The sequence below is a fragment of the Diadema antillarum genome, unplaced genomic scaffold (genome assembly GCF_040938485.1).
Source record: "Diadema antillarum isolate AM-2024a unplaced genomic scaffold, OU_Dant_1.0 scf00000136, whole genome shotgun sequence".
Classification (NCBI taxonomy): Eukaryota; Metazoa; Echinodermata; class Echinoidea; order Diadematoida; family Diadematidae; genus Diadema; species Diadema antillarum.
The window spans coordinates 2448629-2467551 of NW_027271025.1; the positions used below are offsets into that span (position 1 = coordinate 2448629).

Sequence of the window (18923 nt, forward strand, 5' to 3'; positions counted from 1 at the left end):
GTTTACCCATAACTACGGTACCGGTAATTTGCAGAGTGTAGGCCTAACGTTAGATATTGTACGTTAACAACACGAAACACGTTACAGTTAGAGCGTTCCCCGTCCTAACGTAAGTTAGTCGTTAGATTTAGAAATAGAAAACTAAAACAAACGAGCAAAATCTTTAAGGGCGTAGCTTATTTCCACGCCTACAACAGTTTTACACTAAACGAGGGCGATTTTGCAATAAATCTTGTTATTCACCGACTTAGCAGACTTAGCAGACTCACCGCTTTCATGCAGGCCGGCCAGGCTAGAACTTTATCCCTTCGACGCCATCTTAGCTAGATCCGCTCCGTATGCAGTGCATGCATGCAGTCAGCAGTGCAGTCGATCGAGTCGTAAGTGCAGTGTGTGGACGACCAAGCCTAGAACGAATGCGCACGTACTGTAGGCCTACGCACATCACGCTGCTGGGGCATGCAATCGCAGCACCAGCCAGCCAATCAGACAGATCCATCCGTACAGGTACGTACGCGCGCTCATCTCCTTTCCCGCCAATTGTGCATTGATTATGGTCATAATCATGCATAGCACGAGTGGGCGCTAGAAGCGCACGCACAGGGCACCACTGCGTGCGTTGTGGCCGCGACCGTCATGCCATATGCGCTGCTGACTTGTAGAGTACGAGTATAAGTGTTTATGTTAAACATGTGCGGTGTTTAGAACGTGTTTACGAGGCGTTCCAAATGTAAACGCGTCTGTTTATCCTGACAGTAGAAGTGTTTAGGCCTATCCAACAAACATTTGGGTAATGCCCTAAACCATGAACGAAATCATTAACAAAGGCAACTCCCATTTTTTTCTAGCAGTTAAAATATAGGACTGTACATGCGAAACCAAAATATAAATTTATTACAGTTGTATTACATATTTTTAGGTTATCCTTTTTCCTTATTGATTAGGCATTTCCATGAAAGGCCTAAAACATGAATTATTTCATAGTGCATCTTGATGTCGTAACAGTTTCCACTTTCTCGTGATAAAAGGAAACTAGAAATTGCAATTTACACACCATTTCCAACACTTCTCCATATATATATGGACATATTGAGATTAACATAACGTGACCAGAATAAACACTCCAACTAAACACTCCAAGCTAAACACTTTAACTCTCAATACTTTACACGTGCTATACACACCGGGTGTTTAGATGTTAAACAAAGTGTTTAAATTTTTAACACTGTGTTTAGTTCATAAACATGTCGCATGTCGCATTTTTTACAGTGTAGTAACGTAGTATTTCATTTAGCTGCTCCCTCTCAAAGTTCCATAGTCAAGAATTTGCTTCTAAAGTTATCGCTAGGTCGGGCAAGCTTTGTGGTTGTTAAGGAATCATGTATACAATCAGTTATACAGATCCGGTCTGCTGATGAAGCAGAACTTTTGTGTTTTAAAGGCATCCTTCTTATCAGCAAACAAATTTGTTTTGCACGATGATGTAGCGCAACGCATAAACACGTTACTCACATCAATTTAATCTTGAACCTCTAGATGTAATACTGAAGTTTACAGGCGCTCATCAAAAAAATTGTATGCTCAGCAATATCTTATTGGAATTATTTGCCGATGGAGACACGCTGTTCCCCTAGGATTGCTTAAATTATAACATAAATTACTAACGTTAATTATTAACGTAATTATTAACGTAAGTTATAGCATAATATAATATATGATATAATATAGTACAATGATATTATATATCATATATATATATATATATATATATCAGGAAATATTCCTTTTTAATAATGGATACCAACACATTTGTGCAATAGATGTCCTTGTTCATCGTTTTCCTCAATTGATATCGTTTATTATTTAGGAATTGTTGTATGGGGGGGGGGGCTACATTTCTTTAAAACCAGCATATTAGTGTTATCTGGTTTTTTTTTATACCTACCTATGGATACCTATGGAAGATTCTGAACGCAGGCTGAGCCTCTGTATTCAGATCCTGGTTTGGACCTTGAGATGAGCTGGGTCATGGCCAGGTGGAGTGGCGTCGACATTAAATTTTATGAGTTCATATTGTCCCAGAATTTATTCAAACCAACTTCAAAACTGAAGACACTGGGTGCATCTATTAAAATTCTTGGAAAACTATTCCATGGTTTCCTGTAGTAAGATGAGTTTCTTCTTGTAGTGGTATGTGATCGAATAACTTTTTACTATGTCCTCTTGTGCATATTTTATTAAACCCAAATCAGGCACTACTTCCTGATCATATTTATGGAATAATTTAAAAGCTTCAATCATACACCTCTCGCCCTGCGGTATGCTAGAGTTGAAAGTTCGACGTGCCTCAATCTCTGTTCATATTCTAGATAAAGATCTTATTTCACGTACTAATTTTTTAGCCCTCCGTTCAAGACATTTTCTAAAGCTAATAAAATGTTGGGTGTTTTTTTTTTCAAATAAGGACTTCATACCGCATGGGCGTATTCTTTATTTTTTATGTTTTCAAATGTTTTGTTAGTAACTGTAATTCTGCAATGTTTTACGTGCTGTTTGAAAGGGCGCCGATGAAAACCAGCTAATGCTTTACCCTTTTCAAAGATGCGAAATATTAAAATAAATACATAAATAAGACGTTTATGTCACTCAAAAATCAATTCTATTTTATGTGACACTTCATTCCTCAGAGCCCGAGTGAGCAGTTGTCAATCGTAGGCCTATCTATGAAATTAGTATATACTTATCTTTAGTTATAAACATTGAATTCCTTGCCTATAAATGGACTCCGACGACACAGAACTTTTGTGCCGCTAGTCAGACAAATATTTGTGAGACAATATTCTTCTACAGCCCAAGTGAAATACATTTATGCATACACAATGGCATATATGGTAGATTCATGAATTTCACTTGTTTCTTGCCTTACCTGGTTTGGACCGATGCAGGAGTTTTCTTTAATGCCGTGAAGAAAATTCCCTTTAGGCTTCAAAAAAATAAGCGTGTGTTCGAATTTTTGCCGACTTTATCACCGCTCATAGCGTGACTAACGATCGCATTGTCGTGAAAGCGTATAGTGGAGCTACTGTGGAGAGTTGACCTAGCACTGCATGCCGTAGCGTCCGCCCGGAGTCTGCCCGTGTGGCCTCGCGTTATTGTTCACTGGTCACTCGACGTCGCAAAAGCTACATACAGCTCGTGGACCTGGGAGACCTTGAATTAAATGGACGGACAACAGTGACGGGTTATCCGAGCGAATACACAGCGTACTATGCTGGCGACAGGCTATTTTGATTTTAGCACCCTTCTGACACTTCGTTACGTCGGCTTGTGGTATCTGGAGCTGGAAGTATGAGCTTCCTTTTGAATGAATGAGTGGTCGCTGAGGTGTACTTTCTTCGTAACATTTGCGCAGGCTACGATTGTTCTGCAGGCTGCTAAAGCCGATTTCCGTGGCGCAGATACATGCTTACGGTGTATGTATCGATATGCCCACCACGCAAGTGCAAAGAGCGGAGAAACTTACGCAGCGCACTACGTGCGCTTCTCTCCTATTATTGCACCAAGTGAAATCAATCAGGCATATCCAAAGATATTGTAGCAGACAGTACAAGTATACAAACAAGCGAGGAAAAAATAACAAACCACCAAAAACAAAAACAAAGCAAGAACCCATGGCAAACTGTAAGAATTAGAATGATTTGAACCATAAAGTTTGCTGAGTTTGCCACCTGACCAAGAAACTTCCTTTAATAGTAAATTAGGTCTATAGATTTTCCAACCTCACTTTCGTCCCCTCTTCATACATGTTGTTTTTTAATTGCTTTTATTCCCTTTTAATGCTTTATAGTACTCAAATGTGTACCCTTTACTTAGCATACTGCAGTCTCATGTATGGGGAATTTGTGTAAGTCCAAATTGAATAGAATAGCATTTTGTTTATTTGTTTGTTTGTTCGTTTCACTTTTTTTTAATCTGACAAGATGGTTGGATAGCCCATATTCAGCTGCACTGACTATACACTGGCCTTCCTCTGGGTCCAGTTTGATGAGAGGCGAGACCACTCACCGGGTGCCCTGCTCTTTTCGATTAATGATTGAAGCGGGATCTTTTACTATGGTAACTTGCATGAGATGCGACTCTCTCACGCACGGGAACTCCTTTGTCCGATCCGAGAGACAGTGTTTTGCATCTAGTTACACTAGACAAGCTAGAGGGGGCGGTATATACACAACATTGCTCAGTTAGACTCATGTTAATATAAAAGAAGCTGTACAAATTCTCCCTTCATAACACATACTGATCCTTTAATCCACCAATCAAAAGTTCTCATATTAGATGATATCAGTGTTTGTTTACAACATCTATATTTGACTTCACGAAAAACTTGGTACCTCAAGCTTTTAACGATTATTGTTTACACACACAAAAAAAAATATATCAAACACGTATACCCAAAACAATATTTATTTAATAACCCTACAGAATTCTGTTAGCTCACGAATCCCATAAGACACTAAAGACCTGATGACACTGTGTGGAATATGCTCGCCATAAACATCATGAGGAAAAGGCATGCATCATTACGTATGTTTCTCATAAAGGCCCCTATAAGCTGCTCTGTGGAACGTGTCGCAGGACAGAAAATCGAACAATTTTCTGCATTGTGTATGTAAATGATTTAGTTCCAACTTGTTTTTAAAATCTCATTTCATATTTATTCTGATTTACTAAAAATGTCCATGCTATTTATTATTTGTTTGAACATTGTGTAAACATTTGCAAAAATATTTTGAAATAAAGAAAAAAACGAAATTTTAAGCATGAAATCTGAAGTAGTATTAACTGAAAATAAATAGCTACTTGAGCTTCTAACAAAAGGATGGATGGAGAACTAATCTAATGTATTCAAACATAATTATCGTTGTAATAATCGATACCATCCCATTTAGAGCAACTGCTATATAGTGTGCAGCATGTGGTTACTTGTTCTCATTTTATATGTGAGAAGAATCTTCTGTACTCCGAGTATTGATGGTCATTCTCTTTTTTGTTTATTCTTAGTTTGGTGTTTAGTTGTACCCGTGCTCCTCATCCTGTTCTCCACACTAGGCAATTGCTAGGCTTTTGTTGGGACCTACACTTAACAAGCTTTGCTTTTTAGTATAGGTTCCATCGTATTTCTCTCTGTATTCTTTTACTTTGATTGAACATGACACATCGACCGCTATGTACTATGTTGTATTTCTTTTTGTATATATCCAAGCTGGACATTCTGTATTATTATATTTTGTTATATCTTATGTATTTTCCATGGAGAAATACGAAAATAAAATTGAAAAATTTCAGTCCAAACAAAACGAGCCGATACTCGTCCAGGTCAAGGTTTATACATCTAGATTTCCTCCACCCTCCATAATCCCTCAACATGCACATTGCCTTGACTTTCAAGTGCCAAATTTGTAATAGGTCCTTATTTCAATTTCAATTCATTTTCCCTATCCATCGAACAAACGGCGATACATAATACAATGTATGCAAGCAAAAAGAAAGAAGTATAATAAACATACACTATAAAGAATAGTACTAAATGTACGTGCGAAAAATGTTAAAGGGTATAAAAAAATGCATACTTTGTAGAAATGGCGTTTAGATGTTTATATAGCGATGAAAAACAGTGATCGACTAAAAAGTATCTTGTAGACGTGGATCCCTCGGTAAAGAAAGAAGATTATGCATATAACATATCTTTACAAAATGAAGAGTTTGTTTGCAAAAACCGATAAGTCCATATTTGCCAAATGGTCAAGAAAAATAAGAAGAATAATTAGAAAATTTTTGCTTCTTTTGACCATAACTTCAAAAATGTACCTTTATATGAATTGACCAATATATCATTTAAAAGGTATTATTTTGTACTTCGTGACAAAGACCGTACTTCAAAATCTTCGAAAATGGACTTATCGGTTTTTGCAAACAAATTCTTCAAAATATACCTACGTTGAACGTGTCAGACGTTGAATAAAAGCATTAGCACATATTGTCAACAGCATAGTTACTTACATAGTACCAAAATAGCACATTATCAGCAATAAATACTGTCATGCAGTGATTCAATGTCAGCGTTAGTTACGACAATTACACTTCCACTAAAAGTCTAACTTGTTTAGAGGAAAAGATAACTCTTTGCATTAGTTTCTCTTTATTCCTTTACCGAAGTTTTTTTTTTTTTCTTGACAGGTAGGTAGTACTATAACCTATTCTACGTCGATAAATTCCTACAACCTGTTCAAGAAGTTACACATACAAAAATGAAATACCTGTATCACCTTTTATGAACACTAATGAAATGTACAATAAAGCTACTCACTATACTTCGAAAATGCCAAATGACTATTGAACAGGAATTGTCTTTGCCCCCACCCCACCCCCACTCCCCATAGGAAGCCTATAAGCCATTCTGGAGCATGAATAAGAATTCCATTATCGTTTTGATCGAACTAACTAATTTCAATCACCAGGTCTCACAGACGTTGTGCCAAAATCTCATCAAAAACCGCACAAGCATATGCCAAAAATTAGTTTAGGCCGATGATTTCTTGTTGCCGTCCCATTTTCTGCAAAGGACGATGATCACGACGATGAAAAGGAGGATGCTGACGAGACAGAGAAAAATCACGGCACCGATGTATCTCTGACGGACAAAACGGACGTTGCAATATTCGTCCGCCGTAGAGGGGGCTAGAGAGAAGTTGAAATAATAGCATGATTACTGACATGTTGACGCTCACATAAGGAATTAGACAGCAACGTTATATGAAATAAAACAAGGCGAATTTTTGTTCTTTTTCTCCATCAAAAAAGCTGAGATGGTGGTATTTAATAAAGGAAGATGCAGTCAATCAATTCTGAGTCGAAGTTTAAAATAATAACTTGGCATTTATCATGTACACTGTATGTTAATCGGCATGAAAAGCAGACTAATGTCAGTCATGAGACTAAAAGTGCCTTACTTGCAACTTCACGTTGTCACAAACACAAAGGCATTACAAATAACTGAGTTTGTATTGCTTCAGTGTTGATGACACCATAGAAAATGGCATCACACTTTTTCTAACACTTTGGCTTGGCATCCCATGTCTTAAAGTAAGATTTTATTTTTGCTTTGCTAGCACCAAGTTCTTACGTCGAATATGTAACGACAGCGATGATGGATATAGTCATATGAAACGTTTGAGATGATGTAGTATTACTACAGCATAGTAAGTAAACTATAAGTATATGAATGAAGATAATACCTGAGGAAATTAAACATATGGATTGGTTAGTTAGCTATTTCATTTCATTCATTGTGTTAAATGATAGAGGAAATAGATTACCATAGCAGGAGGCGCTATCTTCGTCGAGTTCAAAGCCATCTTGACACGTGCAGCGGTGGCCAGACTCTTCGTCGAAGACACACCCTCCTCTCGTGACGTCACAAGGATAAGCCTCCCCACTGAGAAGACATGGGTTCTTTTCAGTAACTACTAATTGAAAAAAAAAAATATCAGAGATAAAGTGAAGAAATTGTAATTATCACTACATCGAAGAAAAGAAGCCCCCACAGCCCCAAGGGAGAAATAAAGTATGTTGTACAGCCCTATTGAAAAGAACATGGTGTCCCACAGTGTGAAACACAATGTATAAAACACAGCGTGAACCGTTGTGAACATAGTATGAAATGTCTTCTCGTTGTTAAATTCGAGTGTTTTAACACTGTGAGTCATTAAAATCACATGTCAGTGTGAAACAGACTATTACTATGTGAACACTCTATGAAAACTACGCCACAGTGTGAAATCATCTTCACACTGTAAAATTCGACACACTGTGAATTTACTGTGGGACACTGTGTTCTTTCCAGGTGGGAGCGTTGAACCTTTCTTTTACAGGTCCTTTGTTCCTCACCCTTTTTTTTTTTGCGACGTCATTTTTTACGAAATCGGCACGAAAATCAATGGTTTCACTGTCATACAGTATACTCTTTACCTTCACACGTCACATTATCTGCAGCAAGGCGATAGCCGTCGGCTATACATTCACATTTAATAGCGCCCTCCGCGAAGATGCAGCCGCCATTTTCTTCGTCACAGGGTACGTCCATGCCAGTCAGGTTACATGGTATCGTTGCGTTCGATTCCAAAAAGGAAGAAATGTCTGGGAAAGAAGACACGATATGAAAAGATGAAATGAAATGAAATGCTTTAAATACTATAGTACAGGAATATTCACGTGAAGGACTGCATAGAATCATTTTAATCATCTCAATTACGGTATCATAGCTTGGGGAAATACGCACTCAAAGCATCTCGATATACTGTTACGTCTCCAGAAAAAAGCCCTTCGTATAATTTGCAATGTCTTTTGGAGATCTCATACAGACGTTTTATTTTTTGAAAATAAGATTTTAAAGGTAACTGATTTGTGTAATAATCATCTTGGTCAATTCATGTAAAAATTCAGTAACAATTTATTACCTCCCACTTTTACTGCGGGACGTTTGTGAAAAACATATCCTTCCACAAGATACCCAACTCGTCATTCTAATGAATTTCATTTACCTTTAACCAGGACTATATTCACTCAATCCACATTTACTCTGGCTGGACCAAAATTTTGGAATAGCCTTAGTGATAATTTAAGAACGGCCCCTAGTCTGAATTGTTTAAAAGTTAAGTTAAAGAATCTTTTTTTAGATATTTATAAAAATTCATTCAAACATCATCATTAGATATATATATTTTTCACTTTTAAATTAAAAAGATAAAATTTTGTTGGATTCTTAATGATTGCAGAATTTCTGGAATATTCACTTTCATTTTTCCTTTCATATTGTGTGTATGGCTTAGCGGTTCCGTTCACTCTTCACTTTTTGTCTGCTCAATCGACATAGTACTTTCTTTTTTCTATTCTCCAACCATATTATCTCTTCTTCTTCTTCTTCTTCTTCATCTCTCTGTCTTTTTTTTTCCAGTTCTATCTTCTGCATGACAGCGACGTAGTGTTTGGATTTGTCTGGGTGTTTGTCTGGAGCTAGTTAGGTTCTTATTCGTGGTTTGTGTAATTCATTTCGTAAATTGAATTTCGGGTACAAAAGTAAAAGATCAATTATATCTTAAGTATATTTGTTTTATTATGTTTGGGGGGAATGCACCCTACAAGCATTGCTTCTTCAGCATTCCTCCCCATCTCCTGCATTTTCTAAACTTCAGAATGTTTTGTGCTTTTTTTCCACACTATCATTTGTTTATCCATAAATATCATTTATCATATTTTGTAATTGTTGACACATAACATTGTTTTATGTGAGAAAAAAAATGTATTTACAAGTTCGGTTGGAGATGAAAAAAAGAATAAATGAATGAATGAATTTTTAAGTGATTTATAATTCTCTATAACCATTTTTTTTCTTTTTTGCTTGTCAGCTGAAGAAACCCAGAAGTGGCACCAGAAGTTGCGCTGAAGGCTTTTTTCTGCTTGTTAGCTCATGAAACCCGGAAGTGCCCCCCACTTTTGCAAACGTGCCGCCGGTGGTGAAACAGTTGTCTGGGCCCCGTCTTATAAAGCCTTCAAATCAATCACAAGTCCCCAAATCAATCGCAACTTGCATTGAAGCTCTCAAAAAACTTGTGATTGATTTCTATCACAAGTCTGTATAAGACAGGCCCCTGGTTCCAATTCGTTATCAAGGGCGTTTGATTTTCTTTTGTAAATTAAAACTATTTATTTAGAAAAAAAAAATGAGAAGGCCGGTCAACAGAGAAACACAATGATCTTTAGAAGACGCAGAAGAAAGAAGGGAATATACAAAAAGGAAGCTTTTGACTTTTAAACAAAAGTTGAATATTGTGATTTGCGTCATCTTTGTACATATGCATTTGCATACATGATTTAACTACACGAGGGCTGAACATAGTATGTTCTTAGCGGGTATATGGATTAAAATGTGCATGGAAGAGCAAGTAGAATTTGTAATTGTAAATAAAGTGTATCAACACGGTACTCCCCGTGCAAACCTCAAAATGTAGACCTATTATAGTTCACTATCGAGAAATGTAATAAAATTAGTGAAAGTCACGTGGTATCAATTTGACCAGTAATCTCGTCACAAATACACTTTTTACTTATTCAAACACAATCATGACATACTGTATCCCAACAACTCGAATCGCATGCTGACTTCGTTGTTCCAAGTGATTGGCCGTACTCGAACGTAGCGGGCGATCACAGCTGTTGGCAGGTCATTTTCCACCGGTGTGTTCCTGTCCGTGTTACCGGTGAAGTTCTGTAAACAGCAAGTGAAAGCTCAATACCGTTAGACCCTATGCTTCAGAATGCAGTTAGATGTCGACTTCTTGAATCTTCCGCATGCCCTTTGTTTTAAGTGTTTCGTATTCTTTATGACACGATTCAAGGACTTTTAAAACCCAGCTTCGAGCAAAGATGACTTGCTTGAATTCTCCTTCTTTTTTTTTTCTTCATAAGGACGGAAGAGAACAAGACTTGATATCTCCAAATTCGTACAGATCGAGGCGTCTTGTTTTGGAGATACTTTCAGGGCGGGGGGGGGGGAGGCTTGCCCCTCCCCCCCCCCCCCCCCCACACACACTTTTTTGCACCCGTACATAGGAATACATAGGGTGTCACCACTTTGGGCCCCCCATCACTGTTTTTACCCCCGGAAGTGACAGTATAGGGGGGAAAAAATAGAATGAAACCTTTGAGCACGGTAAGGCCTTTGTTTTTGTTTTGTTTCTTTCTCTGAAGCCTTTTTTTTCTTGTCAACTGAAGAAACCCGGAAATGGCACCAGAAGTTGCAGTGAAGGCCTTTTTTTTTGTTGGTTTGTTTGTCAGTTCATGAAACCCGGAAGTGCCCCCCTCTCACTTTTTGAAACGTGGCGCCGGCCATGACTTTGGTGAGACGACGGCCTACTGAATTTCACCTTTACGAGTTTTAACTTGTCACCTTCTTCATATCGTCCTTGTAATTACATAAAGCGACTCGGCGAGTTTCAAGGAGTCCTCTCTGCCATTCATTCTCCTCTTGAGGAAAGCACATTCAGTTCTTTTCATGTTTCAAGCAGCATTTTACATAAATTGTCGTCACAGCAAACTTGTGAACTAATGGTAGGATATTGCCCTTGTCATATGCCTTGATATTGCAGTCACATAACTCACATGTAACCCAAGGCGAGTGAATTCTTACTTATAGATGAAAAATAATGAAAGTTACACGTCTGCAGTCATTTGTTTTGATATGGTGCAGTGTTGGAAGAAACTCAATACTAAACAACCTGTTAAATCAGAACATTTCATTTATGTCGGAACACAGTTTGTTCGCGTAATCGACTCTGAACAAAATAGATCTAAATGGGACCATAGATACAATACGTAATTTGCCCAAGACAATACTGAATACTATAAAATCAGACAATAACAGATCTTAAACAAATCAGACATTATTGTTAGATATACAATAAATGTCTCCACGAGGGAGCTCATAATGAATGTGTCCACATTATTATAATGAATGTCTAAACATAAGGTCCTAGGCTGGTCGCAGTGTGCTCACAGAGTCGACTATCATGACTATAAGAACACACCGCAAACAACTCTTTATAACACATTGTGCATGCAGTGGCGGATCCAGAAGGGGCGCGCCAGGCGCGCGCCCCCTTTTTATTTTTATTTTTTTGTTGTAACAAAAGAAATAAAAAGGAAAAAAGGGAACGTTGGCGCCCCCTTTTGATTCTGTAAAGGCGCCTCCTATTTCACTGCCTTTACGGAATTTCTGGATCCGCCCCTGTTGTGAGACATCGTTGTATTTCTGGCAGGTGTATGCATATTTACGTTCACATGACAATGATACTTTATTTAGTTCTCTGTAGTGGGGTGGCTTAGTGAAATTATCGTGACACGGCGGACAAAAGCATGATTTTTTCACCAAAGGTACTTCATGATGTACCTTCTCAAAAAATAGGGTGCTCCAAGAAAATTGATGCTGGGAAGGAGGTCAGAGGTCAAAGGTCAATGACCTTTATTTGTGAAATAGGTTTTTTGGCTATTTCTCAGGTCAGGAATATCCAATCTGGATAAAACTTGGCAGGAAGAATATTGAGAGCAAGTAAAATATTTTGATTGAATTTGGAGTGAATTTTCCAAAGGTCAAAGGTCAAAGGTTAATGAACTTTTTCTAAAAATCATGTTTTTGTTTATTTCTCCAGGTAGGAAGATTCAAATTTCACAAAATTTGATATGAACGTTGCATAGAAGGTACCAAGAGTATAAAACAGGGGTCAAATATAATTGTTGATTTGTGCGTTGCCATGGCAACCCAAAACTAGGGTTTTTAATTGAAGTTAGTTACAGGAGGCTATTTTCCAGTTTGGAAGAGATTCCATTTGAATAGGTACAACTGATCGACGGGATGTATAGAGGTTTAAAATACTTTTCATTAGTGTTAAGTGGTATGTTGCCATGGCAACTACATGTATAGATTCTGGTTAAACTTAGAGGAGACTTCAGAACTTATGAATTTGAAGAGATTTCCATCAGGGTTGGTATAATTGATCGACAAAAAAGTCGCCAGACAAAGATTTGTCACCTTTATAGCATGTGGGTTAAGTGAATGCAGCAACAATAGTAGAACACATCAGTGAGAGTTTGAGGAAAATTGGACAATCCGTTCTAAAGTTATGAATTTTTGAAGTTTCTGCTCATGCAGTCGAGGCTGGATGAGAAGACTACTATACCTTGTAATGTCACATGTGTACAACGATATAAAGAATGAATAAAGAAAATTCAACATAAATCATTTTCGCTTACAAAAGGATACTCGACTTCTCTTTCAGAAGGCAGGGGGGATAATATTACCCTTGACATACGTCAGTAGCAAGTCAAAGAAACTATGTGAACTTTATTCAAAAAGTATGGTTTTGTGAAATTCTCATTTTATTTTCCTTAGAATATGCGCATGTGACATCATACACTGTGGTAGTCTTTTCATCCAGCCGCGACTGTGCAGATACCATAAAAAATCATAACTTTTGAACGGATTGTAGGATTTTTTCCAAGCTTTCTGTGATGTGTCCTACTAATATTGTTGTATTCACTGAATCCACGTGTGCATGAAGGTGGACTTGTCCTTTAAGGACAGATTCTGAAAGAGCAGACTGTAAGCTTTAAAATGATGTATCACACAATTCAAAGGGATTCCCCTAACCGAATATCTAAATAATAATACCGGTACTGGAAAGAAAGCACACACTCTGGATAAGTATGAACTGAGAAAAGAGGCTGCATTGTCTATTTTAGCGTTTAATCTTTACCAAGCTGTCTCATGTCATTATGTTCATCTTTTCTTCCCCCCTCCAATTTTCATTTGAGTTTGTCATTATTAATTTTTGATGATAAGAACGATGCCACAAGGCATTGTTTCTTAAAAATGCTTCAACTGCTCCTTCAGGTCCAAAATCTACATCAATATATATAATTTTCCTGATCTCCTCAACATTTTCCAAAAATAAAGCATACACCTTTTATGCATTGAGTCCTCCTTTTTGTGGATAATTAAAGGCAAAAACCCAAAATTAGTGCTTGAAAATTATTCTTAAGTGTGAGTTACGGATAGAAAGAACCTCTGTAAAAAAAATAATAAATCTGTATAATCAATGTTAAGTATTGTTAATAACACAAAATGTGAACAATATTTCTATGATAACATGTTTCCAGACTAAACCGTCCGCATTTATGCTTTAATGAGAAAAATACTAATATCTCTTTATATGTTTGCTTTGGTTGCAAAAACTGTATATGGTAGGATGTCTTGTGATACAACAGGGGGGCATTTCATGAAGCAGTTTGGTCAGATATTTTTCTGACAAACTGTTACAAACTACAGAAATCCTTGCATCTGATTGGCAGAGAGCAAATTTGTCCGACAACTTGTCGGCAAAATGCTTCATGAAATGCCCCCAGACCTACACATATTATGCATAAAATGTGATATCCTGAACATTTTTTTCAAGTCACTCTCTCAAAAGTGTATTATAGGACCTTTAAGTTTTTCTTGTGTTTGTTCCTGGCAGATTACTAGTACACAAATGCTCCAATCCATGATGACCTAACGGAAATTAAGGAAATTAAAATGAATGTACTGAAAACCAAAACTACAGATACTAATAACTTCATTCTTCTCTCCCCACCCAACCCCTTCTTTTTGGTTTCTTGATATACTAGTAGATCTAGCTGACTTTGATAATTGTCATTATGTAACATCATCTTCAATTGACAAGGCGATAAAACTTAACAATCATTTCATTATGCTGCTGGACTAATGGGGTTAGTTGAACTATATTGTTTTTAATGTACTATACTTTTTCCTCCCATCAATCACATGTATTTTGGGTGGAATGTATTTTGACATAAAGCATCATAGAATCAACCGCCTTTGGGGTCGGGAATTTTGTCATATTATATTGTGATTTAGATTCTGCTCTATGCCGATTTTGTTTTATTTCTATCAACTTTTTAAACTTCCTCATAGACTTTGTTCACCAGCCAACTATATCCCACCCTCTTTGGATAATGTGCGCCAATCAAACATTGCTTTTACTTTTTAATAACATGTCTATACATAGCTATCAGACCAAAAATATTCAAACCGCTTTAAGTCTTTATGAGTGAAATTACAAATATCAATATATTTTTAAAAATATTCAATTGTCTAAATTCAACTTCATCTATGAAAACAAACTTTTAACCTTTTTAAACATTTGAATAACCCCCATAAGAAATAAGAAACATATAGAGAGGGGAAGTGCGGACTATAAAAAATTGCTTACGGGAACCAGGTAATCCCTGCGCTAAACCTATGGAATTCACACAATCTTGGAGGAAACGAGTTAAGTTTGTTAGGAAATATGTAGGGCAATACCCAAAACCTTAAGTTCTCAATGGAATATGCAGCTCTTCTACTGGTAAACTAGTAGTTCTGGGAGAAAAAATGAGCTGTGACATAGTCCTACACCTGGCTCAGTCATTGCCCAAGATTTAAAGTATCTGAGCCAGAGTCACATGTCACTCTTTGCCATTTCTCTACAGGAGGTAGACAGTACTAAAAAAATCCTTTACCAGAAATTATATCAAATTATTTAATGAAAAGGTGCTTAAGAAAACTGGACTATTCCAACACACCTCCCTCAGGTCTGCAACACAGACTAACCACCTGTAACCATAGGAAAACCAGTAAAAATGGTGTATTACTGTAAACATGCACATGATATGTTGTATTATGGGTCTGAATTTTAAGACTAGCAACCATGTACATTGCATTGCATTGTATAGAAACCTGGCGAATGCCCTGTGTATAGTCTTTGAATTCAGACATTATTGTTATGTACAAATTAAGGGCATTTTCTCATTTTTTCTGTAAGCGGATTTCTTGGAGCACCCCCTAATTTTGATCCTCATATATATACAAATGTCTGAGGAAAAAATGACACTTTTGTCCGGCGTGTCACGATTATCAGTATATTTGTCACTAAGCCACCCCACTACTGTGGGAGGGGGTCGTCATATGGATTTGGCCATGAACTAAAGCAATGAAAACAAGAAACAGGAAACAAAGCATACGGGTTGTCTGATTTTAATCTTAGTAAAAGCTTTATTGATGTGTCACTGATCTTGTTGCAGTAATTGAGTCCATAGTTACGGGCGCCGATACTCTTGATCATTGAATAAATTGTACTTCTTGAAAAACAGGGGGAAATGGCTCTAGCGCACAGCGCTTTACTACAGTATCATTCAGATATTATTTGCACAATCTCTTTTAGTTTCAGTTCTTTAGTTGTTTAATCATTAGTATATTCCTGTTTGATATTGAGTGCCCTAAGGTATCAATCTCAGATAATTGTTTTTGTGAATTACACAAATAAATATTAAATCACGTAATCTTGCAATTTATTCTCTTTTTGTTGTTTTATATTGCTAATTATGTTTGTCTGTTTGTTTGTTTTTTTCGCTGATGACACTAGTGTGCTCATGCTGCATGATAATTTTCATTTCATTTAATTTCATTTTTTTTTATAACAACTGCAACGAAATGATTTCTATCATGAACTGGTTTATTTGAGTGATATACTGAGTGATATGTTTCTAAAACCCAGTTTCTAGTATCTAACAAGAAGAAATTTGATCAAAATAGTGTATACTTTAATGACAAATGCGGTTCCTCTTACATCTTGTGTAAAATTCTTGGGTATCAACATCAACATGATTATTGACGACAATCTCTCATCTTGCTCATGACACGGTAAAGTGTCATGTTATGTTATAGTAATTACTATAAACAGCTAAAGGATTGATATGCTATATGACTTGACACATTCCTCCAAGATATATTGTGGTCATGCTGTAACATACTTTAATCATTAATCGTTAATCAACCGCATGTTGTTTCACCATTGTTAAGGTGTTTGCTTTTTCTCTTTGTGATGATGTGTTTGATTATTGACCCTCCATTCATTAATTCATTTCTGATTATATCTCGATTTTTTCTCACCTGTCAGATTTTTTTAGTCTTAAGCAGACTTTCTATATAGATTAGTTTAATGGCCCTATCATGTTCTTCTGTTCTGGGTCATGTTGAATATGAAGTTTTGAATTTTGAACAATTTTATTGATATGAATTCAGTGTTTTGTAGAATACATTGTAATAGTATATTTTTTTAATGAATGTAATATTGATTGATGTTTTGTAATAGAGAGTAAATGGTAGCTGAAATGTTATGATGAAAAATATGTGTGATTATGATAGTGATAATTTCATGGAATAAGACGAGATTGAAGAAGGGAAGGTGAAGAAGTTGATAAAGTTAATAAGGAGAGGAAAAAGAGAAGATGATGAAGAAGAAGATGATGAGTAGATGAAAAAAGTTTTTTAGTAAGGTTATTTGTATAAACAATAGAGATTATTTATGAAAACAAGAACATAGGTGTTAATAAGTGTAATTGTATTATTTGTTTGTTTGTTTTTTTGCTATTGGTAAAGTTTAACTCTATTTTGCGATGATTAATATTTTTTAATGTATGTTTGTATATTTGAAGGATTTCATGATGATCCTTGTAAGATGTCCGCAATGCAGCCTGCGGGCTGCAAGGGATATTATTCAATAAATAGCTTTCAATATCAATTTCTCCCATTAGGATCATCCGAATAATACATTCTATAGCTACTATTAATTAAAAGTATCTTTTGTCCCTTGACGCTCCTAAATATTCATGACATACTGTTATAGATATGTCTGACCTTGTTGACATCCGCATGTTTATGATCATTAGGTTTAATACCCTCCAACATTTCATCCACTTTTTTTTTCTTCTTATTGAACACTCTTAACGCCTGGAGTGTTATTTAACTTTAGAACAAATATCTCAAGGACTAAAGCATTCTCTAGAGGTCCGAAAATACGGCACGACATATTGATCGATCTAGAAATAAAGCAACTTTGAATAGTTTTCAACGAGCTTACAAATTTCTATTTGTGAATTCACACTGTCAGTTTAACTGAATAAAGCGAGTGCAATTCAATTTCACTTTAATATATGAGTTTGCGTGTTTAGATGTGTACGTGTGACAACTTTGTAGGATAGCGTCACAACTTGAAAAATGATAATGATCCATGATTAAATCACATGTGTGTGTGTGTGTGTGTGTGTGTGTGTGTGTGTGCGTGTGTGTGTGTGTTTGCAATTCAAAAGTCAAAGCTGCATGAGCGGTTATGGGCAGTGAATGTGATAACATTTGATTTCATTTATCAAATGCAAGTTATGTTATAAAGTTTATGATATAATGTAAACATATGAGCATATCGATGCTGGGGAGACAAGACCTTGTATCTACAAAGTGTCAAATGTTTAGGAGAGAAAAAACAAACAAACAAACAAACAAACATGACAGCCAAAGCACTATATCAAATGGGAGAGCCTTTCCTCTGGCATACCGTAGTGGCTTCATTTTTCGGGTAAGAGAGCTAGGATTTGGACAGTACATCACTTAACTGATTATCTAATCAATAATCTAATTTTTTTAAAAAAAACTTTTTTTCACCAAAATTTGAGATACAAGGTCTTGTCACCCAAGCGACGATACATATCTCTATCTACATATATGTGTACATCTACATCTACATCTACATCTATCTATCTACATTTATTTATTTATTTATTTATTTATTTATTTATTTATTTATTTATTTATTTATTTATTTATTTATCTAGTATACTCATTCATTTATGTGACTTCGTTAGACTCACAAACGGATTCGTTCCGTCAGCGGAAACTTTCAAGAATTGGGATTCACCGTCTGGTCTGTATTGCACCTGGTAACTCGTCACCCACTGGGAACGGTCCGGATAACGACCTTGAGTGATGACCCCGGTGATCAGGAAGTTCTTCAATAGGTCGGCCTGTATCCATGGAAACAGGTCATCTACTGACGCACTCCACGCCCCTCTGTGACCGTCGCCTGCAGAAGTGATCGCGATCATGGACAAGAATTTCATATAATGTCAAGCAGATTTTCGAAGTCAGATAAAGAAAGAGATCTTAGGTTACGTCTGTGAATGTTCTCAGTCATCCAGGTAAAGCAGAGAGGATTCAAAGAGGCTATCTACGTAAAAAAAAAGGAGGAACCACGCCTAAACCGAGGAAGGGGACTGCGACACAACCTATAATAGCCTGAGCCGACAATTCGGCAATTCAGAATATTCCTCGGCGCCAGTGTGTTATACTGCCCTCTTACGGGCAGTGTTTGAGATGTATGTTATATTGTTGTTGTACAACCTTCGCCCCTTTCGGCCGGCAGTTTGTGTTGCGTGAGCAT

At 36.6% G+C, this 18923-nt stretch overlaps 1 protein-coding gene across 1 annotated transcript in view; it reads right to left on the bottom strand.

The window, feature by feature from the left end:
• LOC139721014 (uncharacterized) overlaps window positions 1–18588 on the bottom strand; it is a 36576-nt gene extending 17988 nt beyond the window's left edge. Inside the window, exons 1-4 of the mRNA XM_071632344.1 lie at window positions 18355–18588; window positions 10189–10324; window positions 8029–8196; window positions 7377–7526 (exon numbers count right to left, since the gene is read on the bottom strand). Of these exons, the coding sequence (XP_071488445.1) occupies window positions 7377–7526; window positions 8029–8196; window positions 10189–10324; window positions 18355–18588 (688 nt within the window). The remainder of the gene's footprint in view (window positions 1–7376; window positions 7527–8028; window positions 8197–10188; window positions 10325–18354) is intronic.
• Window positions 18589–18923: the final 335 nt, after the last annotated feature.